We start from the raw sequence: 14,717 nt of genomic DNA on the forward strand, positions 1-14,717 counted from the left end.
AGCTGAGACTGACTCAGGATTGGTCAAAACGCATGAATCGACGAGACCTCGGTGCCGCAGTTCCTTCCTCCATCACCGCTGTGCAGAGCAGGAAGCTGGTTCCACTCGTATCCAGGATATTTTAGCTACATTTCTGGATAGTGGAAGTGGAGACGTGTCATCCATCTTTTTAAACAGTCCACATCTCCGACCCGCTGCTGAAGAGACAAACCTCGACCGGTAGGATTTATTTCATTGAGTAGAATGACATCATATTCTTATGAAGGAAATTCAACAAACCATTTCATGTCATCGGGCTGTGATTTGTTATCAGACCTCATACCACAGTACAATCAATCTACCGGTAGCTCACCATCGCGCCCCCCCCATCCCCCCCCCCCGCATCAGTACATAACAGTTCTGCAGCACTTTTGCAGAACTGCTGTAGAAATAAAGAAATAAACCTTTCAAACTTGACATAAAGTGACCAAAAGACTCCTTTTGTGCAAACTGGAAACAGTCTAGATTTTGGTTAAAACAAATATCTTCTCGCAGCAATGCGGCAGGATAATGGAAGACAAGAAATGTGACGGTTGAAAATCCATCAAACAATACGTAACAGCTTTTTAGACATTTTTCTTCAGTGACAAGCTTGCATAAATAAAGTCCACTCAGTTTGGAGATGTCACGCTTCAGAACATCTTTCCATTCCCTAAGCTCTTTGGCATCCAGTGAATTCTCAACTGACCACAGTCCGTCTCTGTAAACAAAACGTACCGACTCAACACTCATAAGAAACCACGATCATCCAGTCCCTTGGCCGTCACCAGGTTCCATTTTGCAGTGGGTTTATTGCTATTATGGCCTGTGAAGAGAGATGATGTTTTATACAGGTTTCACACCACAACGGAGAAGACAACGGATTTCTGTCACTTTGCATACATCAATATCTTTTAAATAGAAGTGAGTGATATAAATAAAACCTTCCATCGGGGCAATATACAGTTTTATATTGGGATATAAAAGCACAAAGATCGGAAATAAATTGGAGGCTATAATGCATTCAAAAGAGTGAACACATATTTGACAAATCAAGTTGTTTTCATTACATTGATGCAGATATCTTATAAAAGTCTAAATTTGCCATATAACAGTTCCTAATTAAAGGGACACAGGAGATAATAAACAACAATGTACAACTTGTATTAAGCAACAGCGCCCTCTACAGCCACATGTGGAGTTTCATTCTGTTGGGATATTATGGTCCTCGGCTTCCTGAACCAGAAGAGCTGCCACTGTAATAAATCCACCAAACTCCGTTCAGAATTCATCATACTTCCAAAGTTTCCGACTGAATATTTGAGATAAACACTGGTTTTTAATGATATATATGCATCTTTTGAACTGATCTACAATTCAGCATTATTCTGCACCTGACAATTTAGCTATCACTGCACACTTCTCACAGGAGATCATACCGGCTCACCACAGTTACATGAGGAGTGGAAATTAAAGAGGCTCCATTCTCCTTATTCCAGGTCAGTGAACTATATAAATCTGCTGTTTTACATTGTGTTGGTTTAAAGTAATGAGTGAGTTTAACGTAATCGCTGCTACAGTATAAACAGTTGAGAAAATCCCTGAAGTCTGATTCTAAACATCTCACAGTGCATGTGTATGTTATACAGGGGGAGGCTTACTTGTTTCAGGTCTGGTTTTTGGCACATCTTGTGAGTGTGTGTCGGGGGGGAGTGTGTGGCTGGTATCTCTGCGCTCCGTCGTGACCACTGTCCGCGGCACCGTGGCTGAGAGGACAAGGGGCCTCTGGTTGTGGTACTTGAGACGGTATGTTTCCGTCATGCAGTTATCCACGGTGAAGTATGTTGTCCGAGAAACCTCTTGAGCCGCCGCCGCCGCCTGCTCCGCTCTGCTCCCGACGAGTCTCTCCTCGCTGTCGCAGGACGACGGCGTGCTCCTCTCCGGGTCAGAGCCCGACTTGGAGCTGGCGTCTGAGAAGGTTCGGAGGCCGGACAGGTCGGGCCTCCTGAGAGGACAGACGTAGGACGTGGAGGGAAGACGAGGACTCGGCGGTGAGGGTTCTTGGAGCATCCTCGGGCGAAACGCTGTGTGGCTGGACTCGGCCTGGTGAGGATGGGTCCGCTGGGGGGGTCGGAGGTGAGGCGACCCGCCGGTGCTGAGCGGACGCTGATTGCTCAGGGGCTCTGTGGTCACATTGCAGGGAGGCTGGTAGGGCAGCGTCAGGTGAGGACACTGGGGATCGGAGGCGGCGGCCTCGCTGTTGCTGGAGCGATAAGTACTCTCTCTGTCCTCGGACTCGGAGAGAGCGAGGTCGTCGGAGCTGTTCCACTCGGAGCTGCTGGTTTTGGTGATGTGCCTCAGAGCCGGACTCTCTCTACAGTTCGCCAGCTCCTGCTGATCACACGGCCAGTTGTCACAGCCGGGGGAGTCCCGCTCGGAACACACAGCTTTCCTGGAGGTGCCGGACGTGTACTTTGATTTCCGTCTGTGGGGAAAAGTGTTTTTTGAGTGTTTCTTGAATACATTGTTCCCATTTTATTCTTGACTGTACGACAATCACTAAATAATAGCAAAATAAAGGACACTACCTTGAACTTGGACTGCACTTCAGATGTGAATGTGAAACTTGGTCATGGTTCTTTCCCTGAGGTTTGGCATGATGTTTACCTATAAGACATAAAAAAAAAGTTTTAAAACATAGTGTAAAAAAGGAGATAGCAGTCCTGTTGGAAAAGTCTTCTCTATTGTGGCATTAACTTTACCTCTTGTAATTACTGGAAACTTTCATGTATTTTATTTCCTCTTTGTAACAAAAAAATAAAAAACATCTGCATTAAAACAAATTCACTATGTGAGAGAAAAACAAGTTTTGAGAGTAAACTCGGAGTGTATTATTTTTCCAGAAATGATTCAGATTAATTCCGGATTCCTGAGAATAAAGTCAGAATTTCGCTGAATTACAGATTTCAGACTCTAATCTTATAATTCAGATTTATTTTTCTCTGAATTCAGAGATTATTATGTTGATCTGAATTTTTCCACTATACACTTATCTGTACACACACACACACACACACATACAGACAGAACCTAACCCTAACCCTTAACACATGCGTTCACATTAAAATGTATTGATTTATGTTACAGGGACTCGTTTTCAGACGAGTCCCCACAATGTGACTCTGTGGACAGATTTAAGTCCTGATGTGAGACGCTGCCTTCCTCTCAGGACAGCAGGTGGCAGTATCAGAGTGGTAACCTCACTGGACCCTCTCACAGCTGGATGAGCCAGTGATCGTGCTCACCCCTCGTGCACCAGCACAGCGAGAGGCAGTGTGGGGCCGAATTCCTTCCCTTTAAAAATAGATGTGTTATTTTTTTCTTTGCTGTTGCCCTGCAGAGGTCCATGCAAGGATAAAAGCTTTAGCTGTTGGTGGGAAACACAGGCTCTCTCTCTCTCTCTCTCTCTCTCTCTAAACACACACACGCAGCCTCGACTGGGTATCAAGTGCAGCGGACTTAAAGAACGACATGAAACAGAGAAGATATTTATGACAATACCAGCAGCCATGTCCAGCTGTGCTATCCGAATGGGTTTTGTGGGATTACGGCGCTGACTTGGTTAAGAGGTTAAATAAACCAGGCCGAGTTCAGAAATCAACTCAGACGATCAAACCTCAGTTACTCTCACATTATCAGCAGAAGAGGCAGATCCCACTTCAGCAAACAGATAACGACAAACACAAATAACAACAGATATACATAGAAGGAGGAAAAAAAACCGAGAGTCGTGCATAAATACTTAACCTATTGTGTGTAACCCAAAGTGTGTGTGTCCTGTTCTTGAACTTAAACCGAACATACGCCATCTTCAATTCTCTAAATCCTGTTTTAAATTGAATTTATCTTCATCTTACATTTGTTGTTGGTGTCTCAGTTCATAACTTTCCTTCGTTTATGGCCCATCGTCTTTCTTTGTGTTTATGTTAGATAGATGAACTTTGTTGCAAACAGTTTTCAAGACAGTGTCAGGCCACAATATGATGTAAACTAAATATTCCCAACTAATTACAATCTTAAAACACTACTTATAGCAAGTTAAAACTGGTTGTGGTCATTTCACATATTGCTTGAAATACCAGCTAAGTTTTTCTCTCTTCTCAGAAATCGCAGCGCTTGTCAGAACTCAAACTCACCGTTGTGTGAAGGTGACGACGCTGTACTCGACTTTGCGTCGTCTCCTTTCTGATGCAGCAGGCTGGAAATAAAAAGACTAAAATTATAACAGAGGTTTCTTCAAGCGGGTTTTATAATTAGCACAGCCACAAAAAATACTAAACATAGACCCATGTAGAACACTAGAATAAATTCACACTAGGCATTAAAGAAGCCTTTAAATTAAGACAGCTTTATATACCGATATAACAATTTGAATACATACAACTAAATATATACAACAGCATTAAAGCTTTTGTCAAATTACACAATTTTACTGTTTGTAGTTTATATCTCAATATATCATAAAGTGTTCATTATAATAATTTGTAATGAGAAGTTGCAATTTAGTTTTTGACCTAAATCTCAAGAATTGAGGTTTGATTATATATTTCTGCTTGAGTCATCTTCCCAATTGATATTACACGTACTACAAGCTATTTGAAAGGTAATATTAGCGTATTATTGTCGTCGAGTTTAAACAGAGTTTCCAAGGAAATCTAAAAGTATTTCTGAGGGAGGACTTGAGATCAAAATAGCAAGAGGGAAACTGTATAAAAAAATAAGAGAAAAAAGTTAGTCATTAATGATATCCTTCCTTCACTGACATTGAATCAGTTTCATTGTTGCCATATCGAAGGGTCGTGACTAATTACTGGATGAAAAACATTATTTAAAGGACATGTAGTTCAGATCCAGAGTTACTCGTTTCTATCGTCTTTACATGGAAATCGGCAGTTGGCACAACAGTAGGTCTCTGTCGTTCCAGCACTGACTCAATCAGAGTTGTATTCAGTTACCTTATAATATTCTTACTTTTATATGTAACATATAAAGTCTTTGTTTCTTACCTTTGCAGCTGTGCCTCTGGTGTTGATCTCTGGTCTTTGACAGCAAAGCCATCGACCCCCGGGGAGTCCGGGTTGGTAGAGCCACTGCTGAGCCGGTCGCTGCTCTCGTATCCAGACTCCGTCCTCTGAATGATCCAGGTCTCGCTCCGCAGCAGCGTCTTGGGGCCGCCCGTCAGCCGCCCCCCCCTCTGCTGGCTGGCCCTGCTCTCCGACTCCACGGAGCTGTGGCTCTCGGTCTCGTGCCTCTGCTCGTCCTCGTAGATGGTCATCAAACACTTCTGCTGCTTCCGATCTTCTCGAGCTCGTACAAACTCCCTCTCGCGGTCTCGACTTGGTTCGGCGGTCACCCTCTCCGGGGGGGGCCTGCCGCGCCGGGGACTGTCCTGCTGCTGCTGCCGTCGCTGCTCCAGCTCGTTCAGCACGGTGTCCACGTTTAACACCTCCCGGATGGGTCTCCAGGTGGACTTGGATTTGATGCGGCCTCCTCCACCTCCCCCCCTGTCCCACTGCTCCTGGCAGCAGTCCTGGTCGTAGCGGCTCTGTGGGGGGTTGTTTTTCTGCCCCCCGCCCTGCGTAACCACAGACTGTCCACGAGGCTCCTGGGACCCTCGGCTCGAATGGTTCGATGACTTCTCAGTGCGTTGGTGGCTTTTGGATTTGTGGTCTGCAGAAGGCCTCAGTCCGTTCTCTGGAGGGGAGGAAGACGTCGTGTGTGGCGTCTCTACACAAAGTGAACACATATCATTCGGATTAATACAGTTTCATACATGTCGTGATGTACGGCAGGTGTATGTCTTTGTTTTTGCCTCGTTAACATCACAGTGCACCTTTGTGTTGCGACGGATCCGCTCTCCGATGCCCTCGCTCCTTTCTTGAGGTTTCACCAGGCCGCTGTAAATTCTCCATGAAAGGTTCCTGGTATTTGTGAGGGCTGCCGATGGGATGTTTCACTAAATGGTAAAAAATAAATAAAATCAACAGACTTGTGATTTATTTTTTGCATTTTAAACGTTTTACTTCTGACATCAGTGAACCAGGTCATGAATAATGATAGTACATTCTCTTAACCTGCATAAAACATCATGAAACAAGAAGAACCAGTTTGTGATATTTGGCTGATTTTCCCTCTTTTCCATGTCAGCTAAACATATTTCTACGAGTGAGCTTTCTCAGGAACTGGGCTCTGAATTAATTTTGAACTTTTTAACATTTTTTTGTACAAATGTTGTTTTAATCCTGGCTCTGATCCTACTGACTATTCTAATAATGAAAAATATTTTTATTTTACTTTGTTTTGTTTTACTCTGCCCTTATATTGTGAGTTGTTCAAACGCTTTTAATTATTTCCTGTTGTTTGCTTCAATTGTGTGTTATGTTTTCAGGTTGTCCTTGTGAACACTCTATCTCAAGAATACCTTGAAGGAATTTCTTCAAATTTGACACAGACACTCAGTTGGATTCAAAGATGAACACATTTTTACCTTGTGAACGTGATATCTCAGGATCACCTGCAGGGAATTTGTTTTAAATTTATGACAAATATAAGTAATTTTGACTCTCTGACCTTTGACCACTTTCAGACGGCCCACGCAACTAAAACCGATGTGAAAAGTCACTGTGAGAAACTGTGAGAAACTGAGCTGCAGCAGAAACAGCTGCCACCTTCACCTTTATAACTCAACTCCTCTTTTCTGCACATTACTTGAAGGATCACTTTGTGCAGCATTGTTGGCTTCTTTGTGTTTTTATGCAATTAGAGCTGTATTTTGTCAAGATCAACATTGAAAAATACAATCTGACAACATAATGAACAGATGACAAGAAAAGTAGGTGATGTCTGTGGTCTCTCTAAAATATGAGGCCTGAAAATACAGAATGCCGTGTGCATGTGCACGGCTGCAGCATGTTGCAACAGCAGTGAGTAAGCTGTAGTATTATGGATTACAGAGCCTAATGCTGACATTTACGTTGTTCCACTGAAAAAGGATACTAGAGCACACTGGACTTACACAACTTACACGACTACCACATAATTACCCTACACACACACACACACACACACACACACACACACACACACACACACACACACACACCGTACACACACACACACACACACACACACACACACACACACACACACACACACACACACACACCGTACACACTGCACCTATATACTGCTGGACAAATGTACAATAGTAAACCTTAATTCAAATAATTTACCAAATAGGACAACAGAAAATAATGAAAGCAGTACATGTAATATTTCAATCTGAACCATGTTTGACTCTGAAACAAAATAAAAAATATAATTTACTTACATTTATTCTCATAAAAACAAGAATCCTGTCCCATGCCAGTCAAAGTGTTTGGCCACCTCACTAAAGCAAAACAATCCATCTAAGCGGGCAAAGGCACCATTGCCAAAAAAAACAAACCCACGCAGATAAATTAATGGAGGCAAACATCGGAAATGTCTAGGGGAGGAGTGAGAAGTACGGAGCGGCAGCATGAGCGCGCTTGGCCCCGGGAGCAGGGATTAGGGAGGGAGGCGTGGGTGGTAATCTGCGTGCAACAGAGGCATCATCCTCATGTCAAGTTCAAGCCAGCACACAGGGCAGGACAATCTTTCTGCCCGAGGTTTAACAGCGCTCTCTCTCTCTCTCTCTCTCTCTCTCTCTCTCTCTCTCTCTCTCTCTCTCTCTCTCTCTCTCTCTCTCTCTCTCTCTCAATAACTGTAATTTGCGGAGTGACATCATTATTGTCAGAGGTACGGGTATTGTTTCTCATTTAAAAAATTGAAAAATTGACACAAATTAAAATAGATGAGGAATTTAATGTGGTGAATTTCTGCACATGACTAAGATCTTAACTTATTAAATTTGTTATTACATGGTATTAAAAATATGTGGAAAGTCCATTTTGTCCCGCTATATAATCCAAGATTTTTGTTTAATAAACAGTAATGAGTGACAAGGCATTCTGTCACATGAAAATAATAAATCTATTAGAGGAAAGTGAATTTTAGTAGGATTATGGCATTTCAACTTTCCCCACGTTTTAAAGGTAACTAGATTTACTGCCCTGTGTTTATATGCCTCTGCCAACCACTGCAGTTTGGGTCCCTCCAGGTGTTCCTGACATTATGCATTGACAATAATATGAGGTCAACTCATGACCCTTGACCAATGATTTCTCATCAGTTCATCCGTGAGTCCAAGATAATGTGTGTCACAAATATGAAAGGATTCCCTGTAGCTGCTCTTTAGATTTCACGTTCACAAGGCAAAAACATGTTTAGTGAATCCACAGTGGCCTTGACCTTTGACCACCAAAATCTAATCAGTTCATCATCAAGTCCAACTCAATGCTTGTACCAATTTTGAAGACATTCCCTCTCGCCATTCTCGAGATATCGTGTTCAAAAGCATGAGTAGACGAGAAGAAAACATCTTGTCTCCAGAGGCAAATAAAGAAAACTTTTCTTTAAAGGTCCCTGCTATCCAGACAGGTGCGTTTATCTGTCACATTGTTTGAGTCAGTCGTCTAAAAAGGAGAAGTTGTGGCATAAGTCGTGCTGATATATGAAGGATTTTCTTACCCGTCACGTCACCATTTACTTGGCCTTTGTAGCGGGGACACATTGTGGTTTGTCTCGGAGCGTCTTCATTGGACACTGGACTTCCCTCAGGATTAGTGTAAAACAAGAGAAGAGGCTGGAAATGTCCCCTGATGCATTTCGAGGCCACGTCTTTCCATTTGGATCCGATCTAGAGGGACAGACGAGTGTGATATCAGCGCATGTGACCGACAGTGACAGGTAGTCGACATTTGAACCGGGCTGAAGCAGATTAATAGCAGGGTTCCTGACCTCCTTTACAGTAGCATCGTCAAAAAACATCCATTTTGAAGATTTGGTGTGATAGGCAAAAGCTGAGTAATGTTTACTCGAAAAACAGATCATCCCCACCAGATGTAGCTCGCTCCGTTTGGCATTTTCATCAGTGACCCGGTTGAAAAGCTGAAAGAGAGCAAATTGAAGTTTGATCTCTGCATATTTCTCCCTGGCAGATGCTAAATCCTATGAGAATATAATTTGTGTGTGTGGTTTTGATAGCCGTTTTTTTTTTTTTTTTTTGAGGATTACAGCACACTGACCTTCATTTCTCGTATATTAGAACCAAACTGTGATCAGTGTAATTTTGTGGATATGTGAGTTTATCCTTTTTTTTTTTGGATAAAACAGGCAGATTGGTCTGTGCAGAACAAAGTGACGATGGATAAAGATGGTGAACATGATGAATTCTTATTGGTCATCTGATGCTTACAAGCAGCACATGAGGGTCTGAGGGCCTCTTACCCCACACAGGTTCAACCGGGGGCCAAGCGACCGGATGACATCGTCCGTGAGATCCGACTGCTCGGCGTCCCACACAAATCCTATGGTCACGATCTCTGGACAGTTCATGAGCACACGGCGGATCTTGATGCTCTGACCACAGTCGCTCTGCAAGACGTGAAGAACTAGAATGACCTCCCTGTGGTTGTGTGCCTCCGCCAACCAGTACAGTTTCTGTCGACGTGTTTTTTTTTTCCAGTCTCACCGTCGACCTTGACTTTTGACCACTTTAATTTGAACAGTCGGCCTAAGTGAACATTTGTGCAAAGGATTCTCTTGAGGCCCCGTTATGATGACACGTTCATAAGGCAAAACAGTGTTTGTGAGGTCCCAGTGACCTTGACCTTTGATCTTTGACCCTAACCCTAACCCTTTTGACTCAGTTGAGGTTAGTGGTTCACCTGCTTCGTGTGTGCTAGGCTGAGCAAACACGAGTGAAAACACTGCGAGAAGAGAAAATTGTTTTATTCTCAAATCCCTGTGTGAAATAAATGAGCTTATTTCCACAGCAGTGCTTCAGTTTGTGGTTTTATCTCTTTCTCTCTCTCTCCCTCTCTCTCTCTCTCGCTCTCTCGTGTGACTCATTACTTCAAACTCCCCAAATCAGGGCTGTCGCTGAGATGGAGCAGAGCCAGCTATTATTATTATCTGCAGATTAGTGTCATTACAGTTAGTGTCACATTACTGGAGGAATAATTAAACAGAGAAGTCAGCCTCACCACACGGAAGAGGAAGACAGTGGCAGCAAATACAGATGAGAGAAAACACAGTGAAGCTCTGACTGCTATTTATATCCTAACACTAGTCTGGCACCATCTCCTTCCGGCTGCTTCAAGTGCAGTGTCACAGCGGAGAGCACACAGTGTACTCTGCGCACTCACAGGAATATTTCTCTTCGTGGTCCTGTTTTACAGTATCATGCGAACCGATCAGCTGTGGGGCTGTTTTATGAATTCACAGCCTGTATTCAGTCAGAGGTCAAATTCTGATCAAATCTTTTGGACAGAACAGGTTCAAGTTCTGAGTCACCACAAGATTTGTTAATTTATCAATAAAAACACATTATTAAAATGCACGATGCTAAGGACATACCGGGCAGCTGCGGAGGTCCCCTGTGTTGTTTGCTGCCTGCAGCAATTCTCCAAACATGTCAGACCTGAGCCGCTCGTTCTTACCCAGCATTCGATCAACCTGTTGGCTGCACAGAATAAAAATAAGAGACAAACTATAAATATTATCAAAATATTTTTGAAAAACACCAAACTAAAGCCAACTGATATTTGAGCCTGAGCCTTTGAGAGATATATTGGAATGTGTATTCATGTTTTCCAATATGCTGCAATATGAAAGCTTCTATTTTACAGAATTAACAACAAAAAAAACTAAACATTAAAGCAATTATGTACATTTTCTTAATTTGAGTTTTATATTCAGTAGCATTTGTCTTTTCTTTGCTTCATGCTTCATGGCCTCTTGATTGTGTTTACCGCTACAAATTAATGCAATCAAATACAAAAGATCTGTCTCCAATTCTAAATTTAGAAAGAATACAAAGTTCAGTTTTTTGTTCAAATTATATTTCAATGTCTTTCTAATATTCTTTTAAGGAAAGGAATTGATTTCAGATTATAATTGTAATCAAATATTTTGTTATGATCCTTGATACTGAAATCAGGAGAGTTACTCACCATAAAGAAGTTGTCGAGACATAATGTACAAATTCTGTGAACGGGTGTGGATCTGAAGATGCACCACAACAGCGACACACAAACTGTAAAAAAAACACAAAATCTATGATTACATTTTATATTTATAGCTGAGTAAGTTGTGCATTAAGAAATAAAAACAAAAACAGCTTGTTAAAGCAGCTGTAGGAGTCATTCCCTGTATTATAATTATTCCAAACTTTTCTTTCTTTTATAAAAAACTTCATCTTCTTACTTTCAGTATATGCTTCACATTAATATCTATCTAAGTACATTCCTGCACTATTTTATGATTTAACAAATACAATGATGAACAGCTCAGAAAATGTTATTTACCTGCTCATAAAGCATCATTGCAAACTTCTGATGTGTGATGCAGGATTTGGAAGAACAAGCATCGGTCGCTGTGTCTGAGACGATGTGTAAATGGATTCGCTCCAGGATGTTTTCCTAAAGGGTGACAAGAAGAAAAAGAGCCAGTATGGCCGACGTGCAAACACACATGAAACACAGCTCTACTTCACAGTTAGAACCACAGAGATTTAAGGATAGTGTCCATCTACACCCTAAAAATTCTGTGTGGTTTCTTACAAACCTAATAAACCAGTGGTGGACTAGAGCCTGACTCACATGGATATTTGGGGGCCGATATAAATACTGATATCGGGGAGTAAAAAAATGTCAAATACCGATATATAAGCTGATTTAGTTATTTAAAAAATATGATATTTAACAATTTAACCGTAAACTCTAATATAACTACCTATAATTACAAATTAAAACCAAAATGCTTATCGAATTTGAATTAGGTGAATTCGAAAAAAAAAACATTTATTATGTCAAATTGCTTTCTGCATTGTTAATTCTTTAAAATAAATGTTTTTATATTTTTATCGGCCAACAGATACATATAAGTCAGGTTCTACTGAGGTCTTCTCCTCTTTTCCCCAACTACCTGCACACCTAAACAAATAAAGGAATTTTAGATGCTCTAGGATCTATACACAAAAACAAACATCCTAACAAGGCTTCAAAATGTTACAAAAAAAGACAAGAGGCCAAACTGCACCTTTACATACGGTAGATAAAGCGTACACAGAGCGGAGGCATTTTGTCAGTGGCTTCTGCTTCCTCATACCTTCAGTGTCACAGAGGAGGAAGCACCACAACATTATTTAACACACCGTAACTGTGGAAATGTCTTATTGCGATCGAATGTTTACTCACAAAGCACTCGGCAGCATCGTCCATCAGACCCAGCTGGAAGCGCTGCTCATCCTTAAAGGTTTCAGCCAGAGCGTTCCGCAGGCTGTCGGAGGGAAGCACACGCTCTCGGCTCTGTTGGAACTGGCTGAATATGCTCTGAAAAAAATATACAATGAAACTGTTTAAACATACCTGATAACCAAGATTAGGGCTGTGTTTAAAGAAATGGAAGCTACAAACCTTTAGAGCACAGAAGATGCAGCCATCCCCGAGACAAAAGTGACCCGTGAGCTGCCTCAGACTTCTCCTGAAAATGTCCAGCTGCCAAAGCACCTGTGAAGAATCAACAGCAGCTGAACTTATTCAAGAGATTCAGACGCTCAAACTGCGGAGGCAGATCAGAACGTTTTTTAAATTTTAACCTGCAATTTAATTCCTTTTTTACATTTACTTCCATCAAGTAGGTCAAGTTTTATTATCACAGTCAGAGGGTTTTTTCTCATCTTTCTTCAGGATCACTCAAAAAATACTGGATGGATTTCCATGAAACTTGATGGAAGGATGGGACACGAGCCAAGAAAGAACCCAGGAAATTTTGAAGCAGATATGGTCAAAGGGGAGATGCAGGATTTTTTTCAAGGTTCATGTTCAGTCACTGGGACATTTACCCCAGTTCATCTTTGAGTCTAAGTGAACGTTTGTACCAAATTTGAAGACATTCCCTCAAGCTGATCTTAAGATATCCCGATCAGGAAAACACATTTTGTCAGGCTGCTGTCGCCTTGACCTTTGACAACCAGTCCGTTAATGCTTCCAGTCCAAGTGAATGTTAGTGCTAAATGGGAAAGGACTCTTTCACGCTCTTCCGGATATCACTTTGGTGGCCACAGTGACCTTTGACCACCAAAATTAAATGAGTTCATCCCAGAGACCAAGACAATGTCTGAACCACATTTGAAGAAATTCCTTCAAGGCGTTCTTGAGATATCGTGTTCACGAGAATGGGACAGAGAGATGGACCACTGGCTTCATAACTAACAGGCAGGTTTACAGGATATCTGTGCATGTGTGCAGTTTGGTGTTTGTCAGTCTTGGCTGAGGTAAGAGCTTTGCTGCTACTGCTGCCAAAGCAACTGAAAATTAACATTGGAGTCTGCAGATTTTCACAGCTTTTAATTATTTGTGTTTGCTGGTCCATGCTCCATCTAACCCACACAGACAGAACTACATCCAGCTCACACAAGTCACTGAGACACTGCCAGTGAAGATATTAAGAACTGTAGCTAACAAGATCCAAACATTGCATTCAGGAGTCGACAGAGAGAAATATGAATAAAACATCAGTCAACATTGGTAGGATTCTTTACATATAGTTGTTTCTTACAAAATGTTGAGATAATATTTCATAAGCTGTTTCTGGACATAATTAGATTTTTGTTTGTTGCTGAGTTGTTTTCGGGCCCACCCCTGCCCTCTAGAGGCCTTTTATCCTGCTCTCATTGCAGTGTTTAAAACTAAAATTGCTAAATAAGAGAGCGCATTTGTTGGAAGGAAAATGTAATGTTTGTAAATCTCCGTCAAGAAGGTTAGGTTTTCCCCTGTTTGTTTGTTTGTTTGTTTATTGCTTTGTCAGCAGGATTACACAGAAAATACTGAGCAGATTTCCAAACTTGAAACTAGGAAGGATGGAACATGAATTAAGAAAGAACCCAGTAAAAATGTTTTCTTATATTTTCTCTGAAATCCCACAGAATATTTTGTGGATCTTGATGAAAAAGATCAAACTTATTTCGGGAATTATATCTACGAGTGTGTGAAATTGGGTCATGGTGCAGCATGAGTGAATTTAAGTGGACTGCTGGGCCTTAGTGAAGTTATGTGCTCTACTGAGTCTCATTCTAAGTATTTATTAAGTCATTGAGAGTTAATAGAAGTGATCCTCACCTGAACAGCGCTGTTTAGGAAGCAGCTGTTCTGCCCGGGCTCGTTCAGCAGGCCTTTGGTGAGCGCGAGTGACAGCATGCTCCCAGGCTGGTAGGACTTCTTCATGCCCCCTCCGGGTTTTTTGAACATCTTAACCCATGCCATGGAGTTAGAGCCTGCAACTGATGAACACAATCCTCAGTGGCCCACACACAGGATGTCTGTTTGTGTTTTTAAAGACATTTCCATCCGATATAAGACCTAAAAAACTATAATAAATTGTGCTTGTTTCATCGCCCCACAATGTTTTAATTCAAATATTCAGTAATCTAATCTAACCTAAAGAAAACTAGTGATCAACATATTCAAACCTGCAAAATAACTAGTACTGGATAA

General features: G+C 41.6%; 1 protein-coding gene across 1 annotated transcript; it reads right to left on the reverse strand.

Moving 5' to 3' along the window:
* Positions 1 to 767: 767 nt before the first annotated feature.
* On the reverse strand, positions 768 to 14,501 carry usp53b (ubiquitin specific peptidase 53b). The gene is made up of 15 exons (XM_061094862.1): positions 14,343 to 14,501; positions 12,639 to 12,731; positions 12,420 to 12,554; positions 11,529 to 11,642; positions 11,175 to 11,257; positions 10,579 to 10,684; positions 9,448 to 9,594; positions 8,959 to 9,108; positions 8,689 to 8,857; positions 5,912 to 6,034; positions 5,085 to 5,805; positions 4,215 to 4,276; positions 2,607 to 2,685; positions 1,680 to 2,503; positions 768 to 844 (listed from the first exon to the last, which is right to left on the reverse strand). Exons 1-15 carry the CDS (start codon positions 14,484 to 14,486, stop codon positions 768 to 770), a joined length of 3,027 nt encoding a protein of 1,008 aa, XP_060950845.1. The 5' UTR covers positions 14,487 to 14,501.
* Between the last annotated feature and the right edge of the window lie 216 nt (positions 14,502 to 14,717).

Source organism: Limanda limanda, chromosome 2, assembly GCF_963576545.1.
Source record: "Limanda limanda chromosome 2, fLimLim1.1, whole genome shotgun sequence".
Lineage (NCBI taxonomy): Eukaryota > Metazoa > Chordata > Actinopteri > Pleuronectiformes > Pleuronectidae > Limanda > Limanda limanda.